Source organism: Manis pentadactyla, chromosome 3 (assembly GCF_030020395.1).
Source record: "Manis pentadactyla isolate mManPen7 chromosome 3, mManPen7.hap1, whole genome shotgun sequence".
Lineage (NCBI taxonomy): Eukaryota > Metazoa > Chordata > Mammalia > Pholidota > Manidae > Manis > Manis pentadactyla.
In genome coordinates, this window is record NC_080021.1 from 106,997,442 (window position 1) to 107,020,880 (window position 23,439).

The following is a 23,439-nucleotide window of genomic DNA, read 5'->3' on the forward strand; positions in this document are numbered from 1 at the left end:
AAACTGAGAAGAGTCTGCAGCTTGGGGCTTATTTCTTTTAGGATAAGGTGGTCTCCCATGTTCCATCACAATCAGGGTATATTAGGGGAATATTTTGAAGTCCTTAAATATTTTGGAAAAGCTTTTTCTTAAGGCTGAAATGAGTAACCCATTTACTTTTTGTTCAGAAACTTTGACATCTCTGTAAATGCTCAAGTCAGGCAGGAAGTGCTGTAATAAATTAGGGATAATGACGATAAAATGATTTTTTCCATCCCTCATACCATAGATGCTGATTACATGTTAGCAATAGGTTTCAAAAGTTGTTACCCCTGGTGGGTGTGTGGCCCAGAAACATCTCAGGCTTTCTTGGCCCATCTATTCCTAGCCTGCACATTATCCTTTCCTGCTCTGCTGTGCACAGCCATGTAGGGTCCTGCTATTACTAGGTATTGAGCTTACCTGGGTTTGCCAAATTTAACCAAGAGCCAATGTGTTCTTCCCTCATAGACTGTGCAGAAAGTGGCCGACTGCACTGAGCAACAGCCGTGTGGTTACTCATAACCCTGGAATGCTGACTTGATTGTAACAATAAATGGAACTAACAGAGCAGAAAGAAATGTTCAAATCAGATTAAAACCATAGGCTTTGAAATGTTCTATATCCTGAGCATTTGCTAAAAGCACATTTTTTAACTCTCTGATCATCAGACTAGTCTTTTTTCCCCTAAAGTTTAGTCATATGCTGCTGTCGAATGAACCACACCCTGAAATTCTTTCCATCTTTTTCCTCTTTTGAAGAATCATGTGCTAACTATTGGTTTTATCTGTGGGAGCCAAAAGTACCCTTCTATTGTTTTGGTCATGGAAACTCTCGCTAATTTTACTTCAGTTCCTGATCAAGGAGCCTGAACCAATGTAAAGCAGAAAAGGAAACCCACTCCTTGGTGCAATAAACCCAGACAACTGCTCGGAGTGGGCACTTAGCTCCTTCTTGTCTCTGCAATGGTCTTTTGTGAAGCCACCCAGTAAGAGGGGAAGCAAAGAACGTCAAAGTAACAGTGTTTATTCTTCTGGAGGTTTCTAGGTGCAGCCGACTCACACCCGTTATGTTTGTGATCCCAAGGGGACTCAGCAGGGAAAACAAAAAATATTTTGCCGACGTGCAAGTTTTCTTTGTTAGAACTAAACCCCTGTGCTCAGTGTTCTCTCCAAATATGTGCTGTTTATTGGGCCAAGATGATTAGGAGCACATGCTTTCAGTTCCATGCTCTGTGGGCTGCGCCCAGGGCAGACACATGGGGAAGTCTCAGCAGTGGGAAAGGATTCTAAGCCTGAAGCGGCTGTGTTCCTCTTGTTTTCATGCGTGCATGTATAAAGGGCCACACGGTGCTCTTCCTAAAGTCCTACTTTTGGTGGAACTTAGGAGGCCACACAAACACAGCTCCTCCTAATGAAAATAAGCATGCAGCAGTCAGCCTGCTTTATTCCTCTGCAGTTACAGCCCTTGTGCTCAGCCCTCTGTGGAACAGCAGTTTCATTCATTTGGCCTTTCCCGCGTAGCTGGGGGGAATTAATCAAACAAAGAAGTCATTATGGATTCAAATCACGTACTCCTCACCACAAGTAGGTTTCTTGTTCTCAGCCTCTCTCCCGAGAGAACTCTTGAGTGATTCCCCCATCAGTCAACAGCTGCCCCAGGGTGAGCAAGGCCCAGGGGCTGAGGAATGGGGGAGAGAGCACTGGGGTAGGAGAGCAGCAGCACAGATGGTAGAGGGTCAGCACACAAACCTCCCAATTCAGTTCCTACCAAATAAAGAATTATGTGTGTACAGGTGTGTGCATAAACACATGGAGGGGAGGACCAGCCACCAGTACATGAAAAACTGCCCCCAGTAGGGTTTTTCTTCTCCAAATCATGTTTGGCAAGACCTGCACAGGGTTTGATTCTTATCTTTTCTTCAGGGCCCCCCTCCTCAACCATGTGCACTTACACATAACACTGGATACCTGGGAAGAATGTGTCACTGGGGTATTAGAGCACAATCAGATTGATAGTTGGAAGTTGGACAAACCTAGGAAGGAATTTTTAGAACCAGTGAGGCTGATCCAGAGGGAGCCACATGGCTCCTGGGGCAGAGTCAAGGACAATTTCTGGGTGGAAGTTGGATGCTCTTGGCCATGTTCCCACAAGAGGGTATGCTGGGAGCAGGTACAGAGAGTACCTGTAGGATTCCCTTCTTGAGGATACCACAGAACACGCTGAGAGAGGTTACAATTTCACTTCCTCTGAAGAAGCAAAATATTCTATTAAATGCCTAATTTTATAAAATATTCAGATTGCAAAGTGGAAAATCCTAAAAATGTAGTGGGAAGATCAATAGCCTTCAGTGAACTCAGCTTTCACCAACAAAATGGCTTTATGCTTGGAAATTCATCCCATGCTCTTGGGTAGGAAGAATTAATATTTTCAAAATGGCCATCCTGCCTAAAGCAATCTACAGATTCAATGCAATCCCTATCAAAATACTAACAGCATTCTTCAACCAACTGGAACAAATAGTTCTAAAATTCATATGGAACTGCAAAAGACCCCTAATAGCCAAAGCAATTCTGAGAAGGAAGAATAAAGCAGGGGGGATCTTGCTTCCCAATTTCAAGCTCTACTACAAAGCCACAGTAATCAAGACAATTTGGTACTGGCACAAGAACAGACCCATAAACCATTGGAACAGAATAGAGAGTCCAGATATTAACCCAAGCATATATGGTCAATTAATAAACAATAAAGGAGCCATGGATATACAATGGGGAAATGACAGCCTCTTCAACAGCTGGTGTTGGCAAAACTGGACAGCTACATGTAAGAGACTGAAACTGGATTACCATCTAACTCCATACACAAAAGTAAACTCAAAATGGATCAAAGACCTGAATGTAAGTCATGAAACCATAAAACTCTTAGAAGAAAACATAGGCAAAACTCTCTTAAATATAAACATGAGTAACTTCTTCCTGAACATATCTCCCCGGGCAAGGGAAACAAAAGCAAAATGAACAAGTGGGACTGTATCAAACTAAAAACCTTCTGTACAGCAAAGGACACTATCAGTAGAGCAAAAAGGCATCCTACAGTATGGGAGAATATATTCATAAATGACATATCTGATAAGGGGTTGACATCCAAAATATGTGAAGAGCTCACACACCTCAACAAACAAAAAGCAAATAAGCCAATTAAAAAATGGGCAGAAGATCTGAATAGATACTTCTCCAAAGAAGAAATTCAGATGACCAACAGGCACATGAAAAGATGCTCTACATCGCTAATCATCAGAGAAATGCAAATTAAAACCACAATGAGGTATCACTTCACACCAGTTACAGTGGCCAACATCCAAAAGACAAACAACAACAAATGTTAGCGAGGATGTGGAGAAAGGGGAACCCTCCTACACTGCTGGTGGGAATGTAAATTAGTTCAACCATTGTGGAAAGCAGTATGGAGATTCCTCAAAAAACTATAACTAGAAATACCATTTGACCCAGGAATTCCACTTCTAGGAATTTACCCTAAGAATGCAGCACTCCAGTTTGAAAAAGACAGATGTACCCCTATGTTTATCGCAGCGCTATTTACAATAGCCAAGAAATGGAAGCAACCTAAGTGTCCATCAGTAGATGAATGGAGAAAGAAGATGTGGTACATATACACAATGGAATATTATTCAGCCATAAGAAGAAAACAAATCCTACCATTTGCAACAACATGGATGGAGCTAGAGGGTATTATGCTCAGTGAAATAAGCCAGACAGAGAAAGACAAGTACCAAATGAATTCACTCATCTGTGGAGTATAAGAACAAAGCAAAAATCGAAGGAATAAAACAGCAGCAGACTCCCAGAACCCAAGAATGGACTAACAGTTACCAAAGGGAAAGGGACTGGGGAGGATGGGTGGGAAGGGAGGGATAAGGGGAATAAAGGGCATTATGATTAGCACACATAATGTAGGGGGTGGGCCTGGGGAAGGCAGTATAACACAGAGAAGACAAGTAGTGATTCTATAGCATCTTACTTGGCTGATGGACAGTGACTGTAATGGGCTATGTGGTGGGAACTTGATAATGTGGGGCATCTAGTAACCACATTGCTCATGTAATTGTATATTAATGATACCAAAATAAAAAAATAGCTTTATGCTGAGACTATTCCTAGGTGTCTAGAAGAGTTGGAAATTAGACTTGATACTGTATTATCTACAATACCTCTGCCAAAGAAATCAAGGAATCCTATGAACACATGAAAAAGAGGAAGAGGGGAGGTAAGGAAGATTCTGGAATAATCTATTCAGTTCAGCTCTATAAATCCTGCTGATGGAACAAGCAGGCATTTCATGAATGTTTGAACCTGTGTCTTCCTAGGGCAGAGGGAGTGCCTTTGACAATCCAGCTCAAGTTTATAGTTCTTCCCCACCCAGGAAGGCTGAAATTCCAGTCTCTTATTGTAATAGAATGCAAAAGCTGGTGGTTAAAGGGAGTCAGGGAAGGGCTGAAATTGCTTAAATCCATCTGTTCATTTAAGTCTTTTTTTCTACATCCCCATCTTAGGTCTATGGAGGCCCTGATTTCCACTCTCCCAGAATAGCCCAGTTGTGTGCCCAAAGATCTCTTGAGAGTCCCATGCAGGTCTCCAGCACTGGAAATGAGCTAGCAATCCGATTTAAGACCGACAGTTCCATAAATGGGAGAGGCTTCAATGCTTCATGGCAAGCAGTCCCTGGAGGTGAGTGAACCAAGGAGGTATCTTAAAATATTTAAGTTGAGCCCTTGTTAAATTTCATGAAATGACTGGAGAGAGGTATGAAGGGTACATCCTGACAACTTTGTGTCTTCCTAAATGGCAAATACTTTCCAAATGGCAAATATGCTTTGGGATATAAAACTCCCTAAAAAATGTAAAAGAGTTTAACTTGTGAAGGGTCACCTTGTATGTGAACACCAGTCCATGCAACTATGTAAGTCCATGGTGAAAGCAAAAGAAGGGTGACTAGTTGGACTCACTTATCCTCCAAGGTACTTGTGTGTGTTTTCCAGTCTCAGATTTGGGCATCAGCAAAGCAGTACATCATTTCATGCCATGGGGTAGACCTTTGGATGCTTGGCAAAGGCCAAAACTGTAAATATTAGATTTATGAATCCCAAGGAATTACCATCTTAAATAGTGATTTTCTGCCCAAGATATTAGACAGTCTAAATGAATCACCTGTTGTAGATTTATAAATAAAAAATTAATGCACAAAATATTTTAGGAAATGTTAACCTATACAACTACTAAAAATAACCATGTTTATTCCATGCCTACTGTGAATGTCCACTGTGTGCCAGTCATATTCTATTCTAACTATTCTACAAGGACTCTCTCATTTAATCCTCACAACCATCCTATGAGGGAAGTTTATTTCATATCATCATCTTACTAATCAGGAAATTAAAGCTTAGAGAAGTCCAATGTCACACAGCTAGAAAATGCCGAAGCAGAGATGTAACCCCAGGCTACCTTATGGCCTCAATTCTGCAACCCCAAAATAATGTAGTGAGCATATTAGATTTCTCCTAAAGTTAATTATGTATGAATTGAATGAGAATTATATATATATAATTATATATACATAGTGTTTAGATTACCCTCCTTTGTTTTGTTGGGGTGAATGAATTAATTAATGTTTATTCAGTTCTTCAGAATTTTTAGCATCGACTATGTAAAACTGGGGGTCAAACAAAATAGCATATTGTTTTATGTTATCAGGAATATGATGTAAAGTTTTATGCATTGGGGTTTCCTCTCATTGAATTGGGTTTTCTACATACAGGTTGTGGTGGGATTTTCCAGACTCCAAGTGGAGAGATTTATTCTCCAAACTACCCTAGTCCTTATAGGAGTAACTCTGACTGTTCCTGGGTCATTCAGGTGCAAAGAAATCATCGTGTTCTCTTGAACTTCACTGACTTTGATCTTGAACTTCAGGACTCTTGTATTACAGTAAGTGATGCAAATTTCAAGTATCATCTCCTGTCAAACCTGGGTCAAAGCATTGCCATATGAACATATTTAGTAAATGTAACAATTATAGGTGTTTTCAACATCAAATCATAAGAAACCCAGCTATAGGCAACTTAAAATATAAGGACATTTATTTTTTACCTTAATACAAATGAGGAAGTAGATAATCTCAGGGTTTGTTTAGCAACTCAGTTTCTGCTCTACAATTCTTAGTGTGTTGGCTTTTCATTTTGTATTTGTTACCTTATGGTCAAAAACTGGCTGCAGCATCCTGAGTACAAATCTGAAGAAAGAAAGAAGGAATAGTGTCAGTTGTTTCTATTTTTTATATATATTTTAATCAAAGAAGCAAAATGTTCACAAAAGTTCCCTTACATGTCCTTGACCAGAATTGGCTGCAAAAGAAATTAGGAAAGTTACAGTATATAACTTCTTTACATCAGTTATTATTATGCGTCTCCAGGTTTTCCCAGGATTCTACTTTTTCTTGAAATGAGGACATCTCAATCTGCTATTTGAACACATCAGTGTCTGATAGGACAGAATAGATTAAGAGATGGGGTAGAAGAGAAGGAATGTGGCTAATACTAAGTTCAATGACAAAAAGTTTCTGTTTCTGCCGACAACTTTAATACATTCTCACCTGAAACTAATGCTGTATGCTTAATGTAGGAGTGAAGAGGTTTAATTTAGAGATTTTCTTTCTGTTTTTAATTTAATTTTTTTTGTTACTTGATTTTTTTAAACAAAAGTTTTTCCATCTTTCGTTTGTAGATACGACATTTCATTCAAATATAAACCAGATTCTCTCAGCTAACTGATCTTTCTGTTTAGTTTCCTGACAATTTCCTGCATAAACTCCAGCTGGCTAGCTTTCAAATTTAACTCAAGAAAATTCAAAAGTTGTTTCACATTTTTCAAAATAGTCCAGCTTAATAGTATGATTTCAAGTATTATTTTACAAGACTAAATCATTAATCTACTTAAAAGATCAGTTGATTTATGACTATGTATTAACCTTCTCAGTGAGTCTTCAGAGTCTCAGCTGGCAAAGCATTATACAGACTTAAGGTCAGAGCATCCGCTTTCCTTAATGATAACTCAGACCAACTCTCCTGACAAAGACATTTACAAATTTTAGAATGATATTTAAAAACGTCTTCCTAAGTGCAGCAAAGAATTTACAAAGTAGTGTGAAATTTCTGAGTTACTATCTGAAAGAGTTATGAGCCTAGTATTTGGGATTGCTTTTGCTTGTAGGGATAGCATGTGCTGATCCAGAAAGGGTTAGTAGCATGTCTGAGAGCCTCTCAGGGAAAAAGGAGAAAAGTTTGAGTCCAGGGTCTGAATAGAGTGGAAGTCCTGGTAAACTCTCTGATATCCTAAGTAAAATGAAAGTAAAACAGCCTTCACAGACTTTGCATCCCAGCTTCAATTCACCTGAGTGGTCCAAAAATCTCAAGCCATGGAATAAAGAGAAGGAACCCTGTGTTGCTAATACACCTATGCATTAGACATCCAGCCAAAGCAATTTAAGATCTTGAAAGGGAGATAAAAATCATCCTAGACCTCATTTCTGCCAATAATCTTTCATATGCAATAGCCAGCAAATTAAGATATTCATGTATGTGAGGAGGTTAGTATAACATAAATGAGATACAACATGAATAACAAAAAAGGGAAACAAAGGCACTAATATGCCTGACTGGTAAGTAGCTGTGATTGCCAAGCTTATGGAGATAAAAGTCAAACTTAAAACACTCAGCAAAGAACTGAAAACTATAAAAGTGACATAGCAAATATGAAAACCAACTAAGAACTTTAGAACTGGATAAATACAGTTGAAATTAATATCTCAGTGGAAGTATTTTCTGACATATTAGACAGAATTAACAGAAATAAAGAGAGAAATAGTGAACTGGAAGATAAATCAGAAGAATCTATCTGCGAAAAAGTATGGGTAAGCAGAAGGATGAAAAGTACAGAAAAGAAGTAAAAAAAACATAGGGAACAACTACAAAAGGTTTAATATACATTTAATTATAATCCCAGAAGGAAAAGTGAGAGATAAATGGAGCAGAAGCAATATTTGAAGAGCAAATGACTAAGATTTTTCTAAAACTGATGAAAGGCATCAATTTATAAGAACAAGAATCCAAAGGAACCCAAACAGCCAAGAAATAGAAATATAAATGGAAATGGAAATATAAATAAATAGTAAGACATACTTATCTAAAAAAGCTAAAGGAAAGTGTTACAGTCAATCAGGTGAGTGGGTGGGTGGGGGAATAGATTGCCTTTTAGGAAGTGGCAGATTGAATGCTGACTTTTCAGCAGTGATAACTAGAAGCAAAAAGGACCATGGAACAGTATCTTCAGTTTGAAAAAAGAAAATAACTATCAAACAGGAACACTATACTCTCCTCAGATAGCCTTTAAAAATAAAGGTGAAATGAAACATTGAAGCAGAAGAGGTACCTTCAAGAGAAGTTAGAAAGGGTCAAGGAAAAATAGTCTAACTCATAGTTTTGCCTATGGTGGGCATTTCTCCACCACTTGCTTCCTCTCCCAGTCTGTATAGTGCCAGATAGAATTTCCTCACTTTGGTAAAGTGTACAGTCCACAGAATTCGACATATAAAATGTGTGGAAAAAGAAAAAGAAAGCCTAGGTCAAAGGCACACCCAGCATGGCTGCATTTTTTCCCTGCTGAGGTCATGAGTAGGGTTTTCCACCTACATGAGATATAAATATACAGACAGGGTTTTCTATTAACCACTGCCATATTGCAGCATGCAGCCTGAGCTTGACTTAAACTATAGCAGGAAGCAAAAGACAGGAGGAAGTGAAACTTCAAAATGATCAGGCATGGGAATGGAGACAGGAAAATAATCCCAAAGACAGGTGCTGAGAGGGGTCCAGTTTGGCAGATAAGGTAAAGTACAAAATATAATAGTCCAAACAAATTGTCAGAATCAGGGAATTCTGTATGAAGTACCTACCAGAGGGTAGATGGGGTGTTCAGAAGCAGATACCACTAAGCGCTTGAGCAAGGCACTGATATAAAAAGTGAACCAAACCAAGAGCATGAATCAGCATGGTGCCATAGCTAAGAAATTTAGCTGTGCGGTGGGATGGGCCTAGAGCTAAGCCTGGATTTTGCAATTTTCTAACCATGTTGCCTTAGAGAAAGTCAATCTTTCAGCTTCGGTTTCCTTATCTGAGAAATGGAGATGATAAAAGTACCTGTATCAGATTTGCTGTTGGGGTATTTGAGATTATGTAAGTGACCTGCTTGTTGTATAGAAAGTTCTCAGTTTGTGCTAGCCATCATGATGCTGCTGCTGATGGCAAGTGCTCTCAGAGAGGCATGTTCAGGGAGCACTGGAAGGAGGAGGCAGTATGGAGAATTAGAAGGAGCCATGGCCTTAGGAGTCAGGGCTTCCCATCTGTGGTCCTGGACCTCAGTGTATTCAGTAAAAGAATAACCTACTTATGACCATTCTCATAGCACAATGCCTAGCAGTTAGTGTATCAAAGACTCAATAAACTATAATAGTAATCATGAGAGAGCAGAAGGAGTGAGTCATTTGAGTCTGGAATCAGGGACAGTTTCACACTGGAGATGACATTCAAGTAGCAGGATTTCACTAGTAGAAATGTGGCAGTGAGGCCAGGAGAAGAGGCTTTGGGGATAGAATGAGGGAAATTGTGCACAGAGTAACGAACATGTATGATCTTTTGGGATAGGAAAATAGGGCATTGTGCCTGGTGTGTAGTTGTGTTGGGGGAGCGTGTGTAGACCAAGCATCTATAGAAGACATTGAATTGGACAAACTCTTTTATGTTCTGTGAAACATAAAAGAAATTATCCTATAGACAGTATGAGATGGATGAAAGTTTTGTGTAAAACAGTAATAATATACTTAAAACTGTATTTTGTAATCATAATATGACAAGGCAGCCATGTGAATACTGGATTGGCAAAGAGAGAGAAAGATGGTACAAAGGCTGTTTGGGAAGTTATGGAAAAAACTTGGGCAGTGGCTTTGGGAGTGCAAGGAAAGAGACATATTGAAGAAGGTCATACAGTCACCAAAATTAGAGGGAATTTTGCCCACATGGTGGAGGGCAAAGTGGGTGATGGAGTTGGGGAGCTGACTGCTCCTTTGAGAATGAATAAATAATGATGCTATTAAGTGAACCAAAGTGGTAGACTGCAATGAGTTTAACTGGAAGCTTTGGAGTGTAAATAAAGGTCTATGCTCTGGTCTTTCTTGAATTTGACTTATGAGTTTAGTGCTCAGTATCAGGTCTGAGCTAGACATACACATTTGAGGATAATTTCTATATATTTGGGTGGTTGTTAAAGCCACAGAAGTAGGTGTGGTTACTTAAAGGAGTATTTTGTAAAGAGAAAAGGGCCATATAAACTCTCTGGGAAACATCACCATTTAAGGGGCAAATGGAGGAACAAAGGAAAAGAGACTGAGAAAGGGTCCCCCTTCTGTGGGGAACCAGAAGAGAGTGTCACCTGAAAGCCAAGAGTGAAGCTAATTTAAAAAGAGTGAGTGATCAAAAGTGTCAAATCCAGAAGAGGTCAGCTAGGATGACAGTTAAAAGAAAGCCACTGGATCTGGTCTTTAATGACCATATCAGAGCAGGATTGGTGTAGATAGTATTAAAAGACTCCAAATCACAGTGGGTTAGGGGTGCAGGAGCTTCTGAGCTTTTCCCCAAAATCATGGAGGTGACTAGTATGGGAGGTTAAAGGCCATAACTTATGGATAAGGTAAGATCGAAGGAAAGTTGTTATATTTTTAACAGTGGAGAAGCTTTGAGAAGGCAAGGTAGTGGTGGAAAAAAGCTGCTGAAAATGAGAGATAAATGGAATAATTGATCAATTGTGTTATCAGGGCAGAGACCTGAAGAAAAGACAGATTGGTCTTATAAATTTCATATTTTCAGAATGAGAAATTGGAGCACATGGCCAACAGTAAGACTTTTTTTCTGATTTGCAAATTTATTTATACTAAAAATTACATAAACCATGTGCAAGCTAAGTCATTTTTGTACAATTTATAAAACACCTTTACAAAAAAGTAAATGTGAATAAGGGCTATTCAGGTAAATTGGGGTAGAGATCTGCTGAGTCTGGTTGTCAAGAGGATGAGATTATGGAACGAGAGGTCTGCAGAGGTTTGGAAGCAGGCAACCATGTCCTGGAGAGCCTGGGAGCTTGGCTGCAAGTTACAGTTAGCTGCCCAGGGCTCAGGTAGGCAAGCATCCAGACACCAGCCATCCATCCTTTATAGCTAGATAGACACTGGATGTGAAACGCACCCTAAAGTCCAATATGTTACATAATCTGTCTGCAGTTTAAGTTCATGCAAAGCCAATCATTCATTCTGGAGACATTCAAGTTGATTTCTTGGTCCTGTTGCTTAGACAAAGTCCTTAGCAAAGAGAAAAATACATAGTTGCTGCTGATGCTGCCAGATAATAGTTGTGTTCGTAGGATTTTTAATAGAGCTCAAGTGTCCTATTCAAAACCAAGGTAAATGATGCTTGGGTGGACCAGCCATCATGTTTGTTTTTTTTGTTTTTTTTCGTGTTTGTTTTTTTAAATGCCTGTAACAGTTTTGATTATCAGAAGTGGAAATACTGATTTTAACAGTCATTACGGTTAATAGTCATAAATACATGAATACATAGAATGTTAAGTTTGGAGGAAGAGAGATTACAGATATTTGCTGGTATCTGCTTATTTTAAAAATAAGAAAATTACCGTTCAAATGGGTCAGGATCAAGACCAGGTAGAAATTAACTGCAGGACCAGCTGTTAAAACATAAGCAAGCCTAAAGAATAAGTATTTTGGTAAAATGTAAGAATTTCAGTGTACATGTGGGGAACTGAATCGCAGAATAAAGGATGACTAGAAAACTAGAGGGAGAAATGAAACTAGGATTATTCAAGAACCATTTAAATTCCCTTTCATATGAACTGAGACCTCACATTGAATATAAGCGAAAATGTTAGGATTTCAGATATGAAATGGAAAATGTCTTTGTTTGTAAGTTAGGTCATCTGGTTTCATTCATGCAATCAATTTTTTGTGTCAACTACATGCCAAATCCTGCTTGGCACTAGTTCCTAGGCACGGCACCACTGCTCTCTCTCTCTCCATGGCCTGGGATATTTGTTTGGTCATTTATAAAATCGAGTGCCTGAGGAACCCAAGCAGAGAGAGAGGAACAGAGAAGAGGACCCAGGTAGGAGCTGTGTTTGTGGGCAGGAAGAGGAGAACAGGTGGGAATTGAAGAAACAGACCTGAAGGGTCAGGCGATGTCATGGACAGGTTCATTCTGGAGACCATTGTCAGACAGCGCAGCACTGAGCTCCAGCTCACCCTCTGGGCACAAGTACCTCAGCGTTGGGTAGGAGGTCATCTCCAACTCCACCTGCTCTGCGGAAGGGAGCTCTTCCTGTAGTAGGCCTGGTCCCCAGTCATCCCAAGTGGAGGCAGGTAAGCCCACAACACAAGCCATCACTCTTGGCTTCTTGGAACTAAAGGCAAAATTCAGCAAGTGGAAGAAATGAATGAAAATGTTAAAATGGAGCAGAAATACCCAGCCTCCATCTCCTTCACAGAACCCACAACGGTAGTCTTGGATCCAAAGGCAGTGATCTGTTTGATGTGTGAATTACTAATAGGTGCATGACTGAATAAATGCATAAATGAGTTTTTGTAGTCTCTGCTGCAACGATCAGTGAGTACTTCAGTGGAAAATTGCAGATGGCCTTTTGGGAATGTGTTGTGGTGAGTTCACTCCTTGGCACAATTATTGATATATAATCTCACGATTTTGAACCACATGAGAACTTAGATAACATCACATAACATTTCTAGAATTTCATGCTGCTATAATAAAAAAAAGAGAAGCGGAATTTTTTTACTTCTTTTGAAATGGTGATGGCATCCTTGGGAGCTAATCAGAAAGCTCCGCTTGCACTCAGGTTTCAACTGATTCGGTGCTGTGTTTGCACCTTCTGCTCAGTCCCTTTGAGTGCATAGTGTAATAACCTCTGGCTCTCCTGAATGATACACTGTAAGTATTTCTTGCTCAGGCAGCAGTGGGACTCACTGATTGGGCATGACTCTGTAAGATCAGCACCAGAAAGGCTTCATTGTTTCCTTTCATGAACGCTGAGTATTAAAGTGACCTCTGGCTGACAGTTTAATTGTTTGATTAGAGTCTCTCTTCTCAGCCTTAAATTCATGGAGTTTTGTAAGCTCTTACTGATCTCTGAGAAATGCTGGTTGTAGTTCAGTGTGAAAGCCGGAGAGAGAAGTCAGTTCAGCAGCACCAAGTGGCCGCTGGAGACCCACGACCTCTGATTTCAGCATCCTCTTTGCTCAGCACAATGGAATGTCTGCCTTGTGAGAATCAGAAAGAAACAGATAAAAGCCAGCAGACCACAGTCCAGATCCTGCCTCTTTTTTTGAGAAAATATACACTAGGGCTAACAAGCTTAATATAACAGAAGGGCACATGATGAGTAACTGTTTTCTTTCTGGACCTTTCTGTGCTGATCTAGGAACGAAAGCTAAGTGTCTGATTTGAATTGAAGAAAACCAGATCTCCACCCCCACCCCAAACTGCAGTGTCTGCTGCCTGTCACACTGTCTGTCGGTGGGGCACAGGGTGGGACAGAGGAAGCATGGAGTGCGCTATCCGTAGTTTGTTTTATTTTTTTAAGACATTATCCATGATGTGTTTCCTTTTAAAACATTGACCATTTCCAAAACAGAGCAAATAGATACAAGAATAACAGAACTCAGTCCTTCTAAGAGACCATGGAACAATTCTTCTTTAAATATTTATTGTTTTACAAACAAATCCATGACAAATCAATCTCTCTCTCTCGCTCTCTCATTTTTTCACTCTCCTTTACTTCTCACCACACAAAGCTTTAGTTTCCATCTGTTATGTGTTCTCTGAAGATCTCTTTAAAATGTTTTATCTTGTGACTTGCTTCTGATAACTTGCTTAGCTGTTTTGCCTTCCAGTGCCAAACACAGTCGCCAACACATCGTATCCCCAAAGCAAAGAATAATTTAATCAAAGCCACAGTTCTCAGTCTGTGGACACAGACCTTGTTTTGTTTTGTTTATATTTCAACTCAGAATTTCCTTAAATTGTTGTTTATTTGTGAAAATAAAATAAGCTTCTTGGCTTTCTTTTTATATCAACTTTTCTGGCAATCTTTGAGTTACTGTTTGTAACAGCTGAAAATTATTAGAGTTTATAGTCTCCTGTAATATTTGAGGTGAGTGTGATAATGCAGCATAACGGGATAGGGGTGACGAAGTCCTGGCATGAGATGTGTGGCTGTGAATTTAACCTGGTGTTCAGGGTGTTCAGTTTCAGAGGAGCGTAGCTAGGGAGTACCACCGACTGGGGAAACCGGTGCTTCCTCCCTCTCCGCCCTCCCAGCGAGCTGCCACAGGGAGTAATACCTTCATATCCTTCCTCACATACACTTATGACTTTAACAGCTTGGATCACTTCCTGAGAGATTCCTCTCCTCATTTACTATTTCCTTCATCTTGGAGTGGTTCCCTTTCCAAAACGGGAACCCATTAACAGCTACACTACCATATGTAACACGGGATATATTGCATAGATCTCATCCTCACAATTGACTTTGCACCCTGATGTGAGTGATCTCTTCTGTACCCTAAATATCTTATCTTTCAGCACATTTTTTTCACCCCGATAAGCTTTAAAACAATCCAGAGCAGTAGATGTGTGCTGGGAGAAGGAGCTAAAAATAAGTATGGGGTAAAGAGTGGGTTGAAAGCCAAATTAGTCCAGGGAAAAGGGAGAAAAGAAGCCTTGCTAGACCAGACAGGTTGTGGTTAGACCAGAAAAGAATGAGGAGTGAATTTATATCTGAATCTAAGAATGAAACCTAGTTTAGGAATCAGGGACAGACATTTAAGGTTTTATTTGATGGTCCTGCGCACTGTGCCCTTTGTTTGGGCTGCTAAGTTAGCCATGCTGGGAATCTCATGTATGTTTGGTGGGTTGGAATGCATGACAGGTGCCAACCACTCTGAAATCTACAGGGCCCCAAATAAGACTTTCTAAGATGCCACTAAAGATACTGTTTTGCAATTCTAGATAAGTGATAGGAGCTATCCATTCTATTTCAAGAGGTCCCAAGATTATCTTTCTAGGGGATCATGGCATTTGCATTTGAATTAGCTTCATAAATCCTGGCCTCTCAATATTATATTCTCAGTGAATAAAATTTGATAGTATCTGTTCCTTTGGTTTGATTTATCACAGTGTCTGTACAGGTAAATGTTACTGCTACTCCTAATTTTTCTATTAATAGTACTACAGCTTCTATTACTATTAATACTATGTTAAAGGTCTTATTAAATATTGTGAACCTTAGGTACATAGACCTTGTTCCATAATCCTCGGTTCATTGCTATCATTAGTTCATGAAAAGACTCATATTAAAATACTTTTTAAATCTTAAAATATATATTGTACATTTTTTCACACATTCTTCAATATATCATTTCAATGAATTTTATCATTAATAAGCATGTTATTTTGATACCTTCTAGAAGATTCACAAATGAGTTAAGAAGGAAAAAAGTAGTAGTGCAGAAAATGAAAATAAAAGTGTATTCATATACATTCATAATTCGTTTGCATGGGAAGCTCAACTCTGAAGCTAAGGTGAAGCTTTGTCATACTTTGGGGATTGCAAAACATGCTGTACGTTTTGCTTTTGAATTAAAATAGTTTCTTCTTACTTCAGTTTATAACAACTTACCCACACATTTAGTTGGTTAATTTTCTCCCTGAGAAAAATGAAACTTAGTCAAACAAGAAGATAGGAAATGCAGTAGAAATATTTTCTGAGCTCTTACTCCCTAACAATCTGAAGAAATATATTGCAGTTTCTAGAAGTGAAAATATAGATGTTAGTAAGGAAGCTAATGTTCATTCTCCCCTCAGTCACGTGCTTTGGGCTGGGAGTGCTGACTCTCAGTAAGGTGATCATGAGTCACTGCATCAGCCAGGGGTGGGGTTGCTGGGGGCTGAAGTTCGATGCACTGCATTCCATCAGGCACTTGCTCTTTGGTTCTTAAGCAAAGCATCAGTGATTGCTGGTCTTTATTTAGTGCAATTTAAAAGTATGGGGACACTCAGCTTTCCTTTTGTATCAGATTTTACGTTTTAGGAAGAACATTCTACACAGTGGCAGTTGCGAGGAGATTGAATTAAAGGGGGCACAGATTTAGGCAGGGAAAACGTCAGGCTGTTATGTTAACTTAGGCAAGACATGAAGAGGTCCCACACCACGACACCACGAGGAGGCCCTGCAGAGGAGGTGGTAGGAATGGACCCTAGGGATTCATCAGAGAGAACTGACAAAACATAAGGATCCATTGGATGTAGGACATAAGGGAGAGATCTAAAAGAGCTTCGTGGTTGGGTACCTGCTTCTGGCATTTATGAGGCAAGTGATGAAGGTGAAGGAGGATTAGGGGAAGGATGAGGTGACTTTAGTTTGAGATGGTGACTTTCAAGGTTTATGGGACCATCGAAGCAATGATATCTGGAAAACCATTGGTTATGTGAGCCTAAAGCTTGGAGAAAGCTCTGGGGTCCACTTGTATATATTGGCCAACTAACAAATGACTTAGAGATCTTAAAACAGAAGCCATACCATTTAACTTGATACATTCCTGTCTGGCAGCAAAAGGCTAGATTAAGTGACATTCATATCCATCTGGCTCAGATACTGTAGCACTATTATATGAATAGCATATTTTCATGTCTCTATATTTGACCATTACATGTCTAACTGGTTAAACACTTAAACATATTAAATATACACATTATTAAAAAATTTTACATGCTCCTCATATTAAATTTCTGAAATACAGAAAAGAAGAAAAAAGAAATTAACATCATCCCTAATATTGCAATACAGAGGCAAACTTAAAATTTTGGCTTGTTTCCTACATAAACATGCACATATAAACTCACACATGCACACATACACATATAAACATAGATAGTTAAAATAATACCACATACTATTTTGTATCCTGCCTTTTTCATTTAGCACTATTTAACACAATTCTTCTTAAAAATAGATTCTTTGGCCATATAATCAATTATATGGATGTACTAGAATTCAGTTAACCATGAGCTTATTATTGACCACATTTCTTAGTTTTCCTTCTTGTAACAATTGTATGAAGACCAAACTTATATGTGAGTTAAAATGTGATATTAGACATCTTTGTCCTTAAAAACACATATTCCTTCCTTCCTCAGTCCCTCATTTCACACCTGTATTCATTATCTATTGCTGCAAAACAAATTATCCCAAAACTTAATGGCTTAAAACAACAGCCTTTGTAGTTTCCGTGAGTCAGGAATCCAGGTGCACCTTACCTGGGTCCTTTCTAGCTCACTCACATGGTTGTTGGCAGGATCCAGCTCCTTGCAGACTGCGGGCTAGCGGCTTCCCTCAGCTCCTTGCTGTGAGGGCCTCCCCACAGAGTATTTCACAACACAGCTACTGGCTTCATCAGAGCAAGCAATAAAGTGCAAGAGAGAGTGCCAATAAGAGAGAGAGTGCTACAAGATGGAAGAGTCCATCTTTTCACAATGTAATCATGGAATTGACTTTTTCCATGTAAACATGCCCCATCACTTTTTCCGTATTCTGTTTATCAGAAGCAAGTCATTAGGTTCATATTGCCAAATGGCACGAATCACTGGGAGCCAGATCAGAAGTTACCTGCCACTCCCTGTCCCCACAATCCCAGTTGGGTAATTTTCATGGACTGTGTCTCCTGACTCAACCATACAGCTGGACAAACCCCTGCCCTGTACCTCTTTTTGTTTTTGCCTCTGTAGCTTTCTTGTTCTCCCCTTCAAAGTTTAATTCATTTCTTAAACAGCAATTTATTTATCTCTAGGTCTCATTTTAATAGTAGAGGCTGATATCTGTTAAGTACTCACTGTGTGCCAGTAACTCTCCTAAGTACTTTACATATTTAACTCATTCAATTCTGGTGAACAATGTGAGCTATAGACTCAGATCAGTACAAATACAGATTAGGAAGGATAGAAAGGAGAGAGATTTGTCTGCAATAACATAAAATAACATCTCTCCTACTGCAGTCATTCTCTAAACATCTGTGAAGGTATTTTGCTAAATAAGAACAGTTTTTCTCTCTAAAAGGAATTGTGCCATCATCCTTTAAATAATGTATACCATTCAGTAATACATGTTTCTATCATCAGTGAGTCAATGGAAAGGTAAAACATTCCCTTTGCTCGGCTCCTTTCTTTTCTCGAATTACTGGTCCATAGGACGGTGACTATAGGCCTGGTAAATATCATCAGAAAAGAATGCTAGTCTCCCACCTAAATTGTTTCTTCCCCATGTCACTTTATGTTGGAGTTGACATGTGTGAACTTTGGAAAAGGGTTGCATTTATCCAAATCTCTTTAGGATAAGTATTAAAATTCAGAAAGGTCTGGCTCAGTTCTAATTTCTGGCTAGACCTCAGGGTATGGAGGGTTCCCAGTAGCACCACAACATGTCATTTGTTTTGACTACCCTGGGCCTTGGAGATGGGTGTGATGCCCCAGCCCACCTCCTACCTTCCCTGTTCTCTCACAGAGCTAGCAATAGCCCCTGAGAGCTGTGTGTGTGGTATGGCTCTTGCCCGGGGGTTAAACCCTCCCCCATTGCCCTTTGGGGGCAGAATGAAGAAAGCCTGATGGAAAGCAGCTCGAGGTGGCCTCTTTTCTTCCTGAGGAGCCTCTCGCACACCCTCCTGCCCGCTATGCCTTCATGTATTCCAGCCTCTGAGGGTGAGGACAGTGTTTTCTTCTCTCTGGGTTTTCCTTAGTCCTCTGTTCTTAGAGGCCGTGTATTCTAACATCTGTTTACTCATTTGTACCTCAAACATTTATTGCCTGTTATATGCCAGGTTCTATCTAGTCTTTTAAAATGTCCATTTTCATATGGTAAAGGTAAGTTTTGGTATTTTGAAGGGGTGTGTTGACATCTGGAAATTTGATAAAACTCTAGAGAATTTGTAAAGAGACTGATGAACTTTCCTGTGGAAATTAGATTTTAGATCCCCTGTTGGAACTCTCAGGGATGGTGACTACTTTTCTTCTGTAGATTCAGCTTCCAAAATTTATTTTACTCATGACATGTAGAAATGAGTTAGTTGAGATGTATAATTTTCTTGTTTTGTATATTTCGCTGAGTTTTACCATGTAAGCAACAGATCAAAAAAGCAATTCCCAGACCTACACACTCATGGCAGTAGACTTAAATAAGAATTATATACCTATAACTTACATGAATATATGTGTAGCCAATAGTAATATAATTTGCTAATTTGGCCTTGGGAACTAAATGGAAGTAAGGGAAAATACATATTGATAATTTTCATGATTCTCAAATTCTAAATAATTGGGAACAAATTTTCTCATACTTTCTTCCTTGCAGTTTTTTCTTATAATTTTTTATGTTAAACTGATTTGACATTACAAGTGTTAAGAAAATTCTCAAGTAAAAGAATTGCTACTCTAAACTGTTCAAAAAATCAAGTACCTCCTTGATAACCCGAGGTCTTCTACTTTCATAAAATGACAATTGGGTACATGTAACTTAATAATTACCACAAGCATTTTAAAGAGAAGTAACATGATATAATAGAGAATTTGGGGATTAAGTTTCCAACTTTGCTGCTCAGTAGCTTTATGATTTTAGATAAGTCACTAGCTTATATTTGATGAGACAATATTTTAATAGCTAGCATACTTGTTAAGTCTGTTTATTCATTAAAAAAATCATATGGTGTTGAGGACGAGGTTAGGATGTTTGTGATGGTGCTTATAAAATCACAAACTGCTAATCACGTTTAGGGTGCCATTGATATATAGTTTTGGTTCAGGAACATTTGAAAACCTTCTTCAGATCCATTCCTTCCAAAGCCATGTCCCAGCCATATGAATTTCAGCCAAGGTCCTGTAGTCCCAGGATTTTTCTGGTGAGGGGCTGGGAAACATGGAGACCCCTGAAAAGTACACCCTTTCAAAGGATCCCCAGGGAGGTGGCTCATTCATGTGATTTTGGAACTTTCTAGCTAAAATTTCTACCTCACTTATTTTGCTTTGAGAGGATTATAATCATTGAGAGAGAAAAGAGACAACTTAGAAAGGGAAAGAGCAGTACCTCCTTACTCACTAGACCTCTGAATCTGGGGAGAAATAACAGACTAGATGAGTTGTGCCTTCATGAGCTCATTACCTTGTAAAAAGCTTGTGAATGTTGGTGGTGTTTGTATTTTGGTGGGGGAATCTCTAAAACTCATAGAACCCTAATGTTTCACTAAAGTTTAAGCTATGTGTTCTAAACAAACAAATCACCTTATGAGAAGCAAGAGGTCTCATTGCAAGTGCATTGATCAAGAGTCAACTTGTATATTCCCCAGACCTTGTAACCTCAAATGTCCTGAAGGATATTCTTAAAGAAGATGGTATTAATATAACATTACTGAAATCTTAGGAAAGTATAAAACCGGTTATAGATACAATGACCAGTCTTGGATTTAATCAATGGTAGTATTATTTGAGAGTAGGTTGAAGTATAAATGTAGTAAGAGGTTTTGTAATGATGGTTTGTACTAGTTTTTACTTTGTTTTGGCTACTATTTAAGGTGTTCAATGTGTTCAAAAGAAACAGTTGTACTGGATTGGAACTATAGTTTGAATTGGTTAAGAAAATCATACTTATGCACTGAAGAGAACACTGATTATAATCACCACTAGATATTTTAAAGTCATTCATGTGTACCTTCCTTGTATTAAAACCCAGAACTTTCTTTTCTCCCCCCAAGACTTTCTTATGAAATAGAATGATAATTTATTTTGAATAAAACCACCATATTTTAACTTTATGTCTTAATCCCACTTTAGTGCTTGGCAGTTAATGCATCTATCCTGCATAACTGATAAACTCAGTAGACAAAATGAGCTTCAGTTTGGGACTCTGGAATCTGGCTGTCTGATACAATATGACCTGCTCTCTCTTAGGAACTGTGTCACTTGGACACATGACTTGGGGTCTCCATATAGCAATTGTCTTTTTCTTAAAAATGGGGGAAGGTTTGGGAGGAGAAAATGGGATTGTGTATTTGGAGGGCTGAATGTGGTTCCTGGCATATAGTAGGCACTTAGTGAATGATTGCTACTATTATTATTATCCAAAGAAAGGGTACTCATTTCCCCTGTTTATATGTAAGAGCATTAAAATATTCACACCAGACACACAGAGTTCCAAGGAAATGAGCAAGCTTCAATTTCACAAACTAATACAGTGATTTTGAGTACATGTAAAGTCAACTCTTCCATTGGTACCTATGGAGGGTCAGCTAAGTCCCAGCATAGCAGTGGGCAGATACAGAGCCCAGTGTATTTTTTAAATTCATGAGATAATTTTCTAAATTGGGCTTATATCACTATATTGTTCAAAAGAATTCTGCCATTTCTCTTCCTTCTTGACTAGGACACTATGAAGAGCAAAACGTTCTAGCAAATATTGTGTTTCAGAAAATCAGTGGCTCCTCATCATTATTGCTCACCTATTTGCTCCTATATTCATTCTTGCATCTAATATTCCAGCACACTTTGTGGGTATGGCCCTCGAGGACTGCACTGGGATCAGGGGAGGGAGGGGGGCAGTGAAAATAATGGCACTTATGAAGATACCTGGAGATACTGTTGTGGTTCTTGCAGAGAAACTCCTACTGAAATCCACAGAGTTCCCTAGAAACAACAAAAGACTCAAATATTCCATGAAACTGTGTGATGAGACAGTGAAGTGGAATCCTAGATCCAGTAAATATGTTGTTTTCTGCTAGCTCACCACCGATGTGCACACAGCCCATGGAATGTGGGCCTCTGAGATGTCACTGAATTCCTAACCATATTCCCTCTTGTCTTTCTTTGTAGGCATATGATGGCTTAAGCTCCACGACTGCCCGCCTTTCCAGAGTGTGTGGAGGGCAGCCACTGACTAACCCCATCACCTCTTCAGGAAATAGCCTCTTTGTGCGATTTCAGTCGGGCCCTTCCAGACAGAGCAGGGGCTTCCGAGCCCACTTCAGGGAAGGCAAGTACTTCGTGGGCCTCCCTAAGGCACAAGCCACCTGTTCTTACATGCCCCTCCTGGTGCTGCAATAAAAGGAGATCAGGCTGCAGAAATTGGTCCCAGCTTTCTACTCACCAGGCAACAATTGAAATAGAACAAAGGAACTATGGTTTGCAATTATTCTGACTGTTGATCCTTTAAATTTACCATTGTCTAGCATAGATGGTGCTAACTTCCTTTGGATCTGTGTTATCTCTCAAGTTTACAGAGTAATAGTTAAAAGTCCCTTTAATACTAGAGACATTATAAAGAAGTGTTTATTCAAATTCCTTCATTTATAGATAAATTATCTAGCTTTCAGACTAGCGGGAGATAATGCTACAAATTGCAAGACTTACTAGTAACGTAGTCAGATTCTAACGCTCAAGGTAGTGGTCGTCCTCATTTCTGAATCCTGCCATTGTCCACCTAAAGAATCTGTGTTGTTTTCCTTGTTCTTAAATGACTACTTCTCAGTTCTTCCTGCTATACCTTTTCATCCATAGCCCTTTATCTGGTCACTCTTAGAAAGAGCCCACTTTATCCCACTGTTAGAGATGGAACACAGAGACGGAGGCATTGCTGGATGGCTCCAACAGGCCTCTGATTTTCACTCAGATGACCCTTCAGCTAAGTGTAGTCTGCTTGGTCACAAGTCTGTTTCTGTGGACCTGCTTGTCTTCCCTAGTAAGAGTGCTGGTGAGGGGTAGCTTCTGGATTGAAGACTCTCAAAGACATACTGTACACTTTGAAGCAGGATAGACAGCATAAATCACTCAGTCTCCATGCTTTCAAAGAAAAGAATTTTCATTTGATCACTTATGTTTTGCTTAATAGTAAAAAACAGTTGGACTATTGTAACAGCTCCTCAAACATGCCCACTCTTTTCCCATCTTCTGCCAAAGTCACCTCAGAAAAGCCCTGCACTGATCATTCCCTGAGTGGTCCAACATCTGCCCTGGCTCAGCACTGCCAAAGTGATGGAGCCTGGGCTCCTCCAGATGTTACTCAGGGGCCTCAGAACCTGTCCCGATCCTTGACCAGTGTCACCTCCGACACCCCTCAAGATGCACAGCCAGGTCTTTGTAGATGTCCCTTCGCTGTGTCTTGCTTAGACTGCCCTCTCCCTGGACTC

At 39.4% G+C, this 23,439-nt stretch overlaps 1 protein-coding gene across 3 annotated transcripts in view; it reads left to right on the forward strand.

The window, feature by feature from the left end:
* CUBN (cubilin) overlaps positions 1–23,439 on the forward strand; it is a 257,655-nt gene that overhangs the window by 125,704 nt on the left and 108,512 nt on the right. For all 3 annotated transcript variants that reach the window (XM_057498263.1, XM_057498265.1, XM_036889071.2), the window contains exons 30-32: positions 4,589–4,763; positions 5,851–6,020; positions 22,127–22,286. In XM_057498263.1, the coding sequence (XP_057354246.1) occupies positions 4,589–4,763; positions 5,851–6,020; positions 22,127–22,286 (505 nt within the window). The remainder of the gene's footprint in view (positions 1–4,588; positions 4,764–5,850; positions 6,021–22,126; positions 22,287–23,439) is intronic.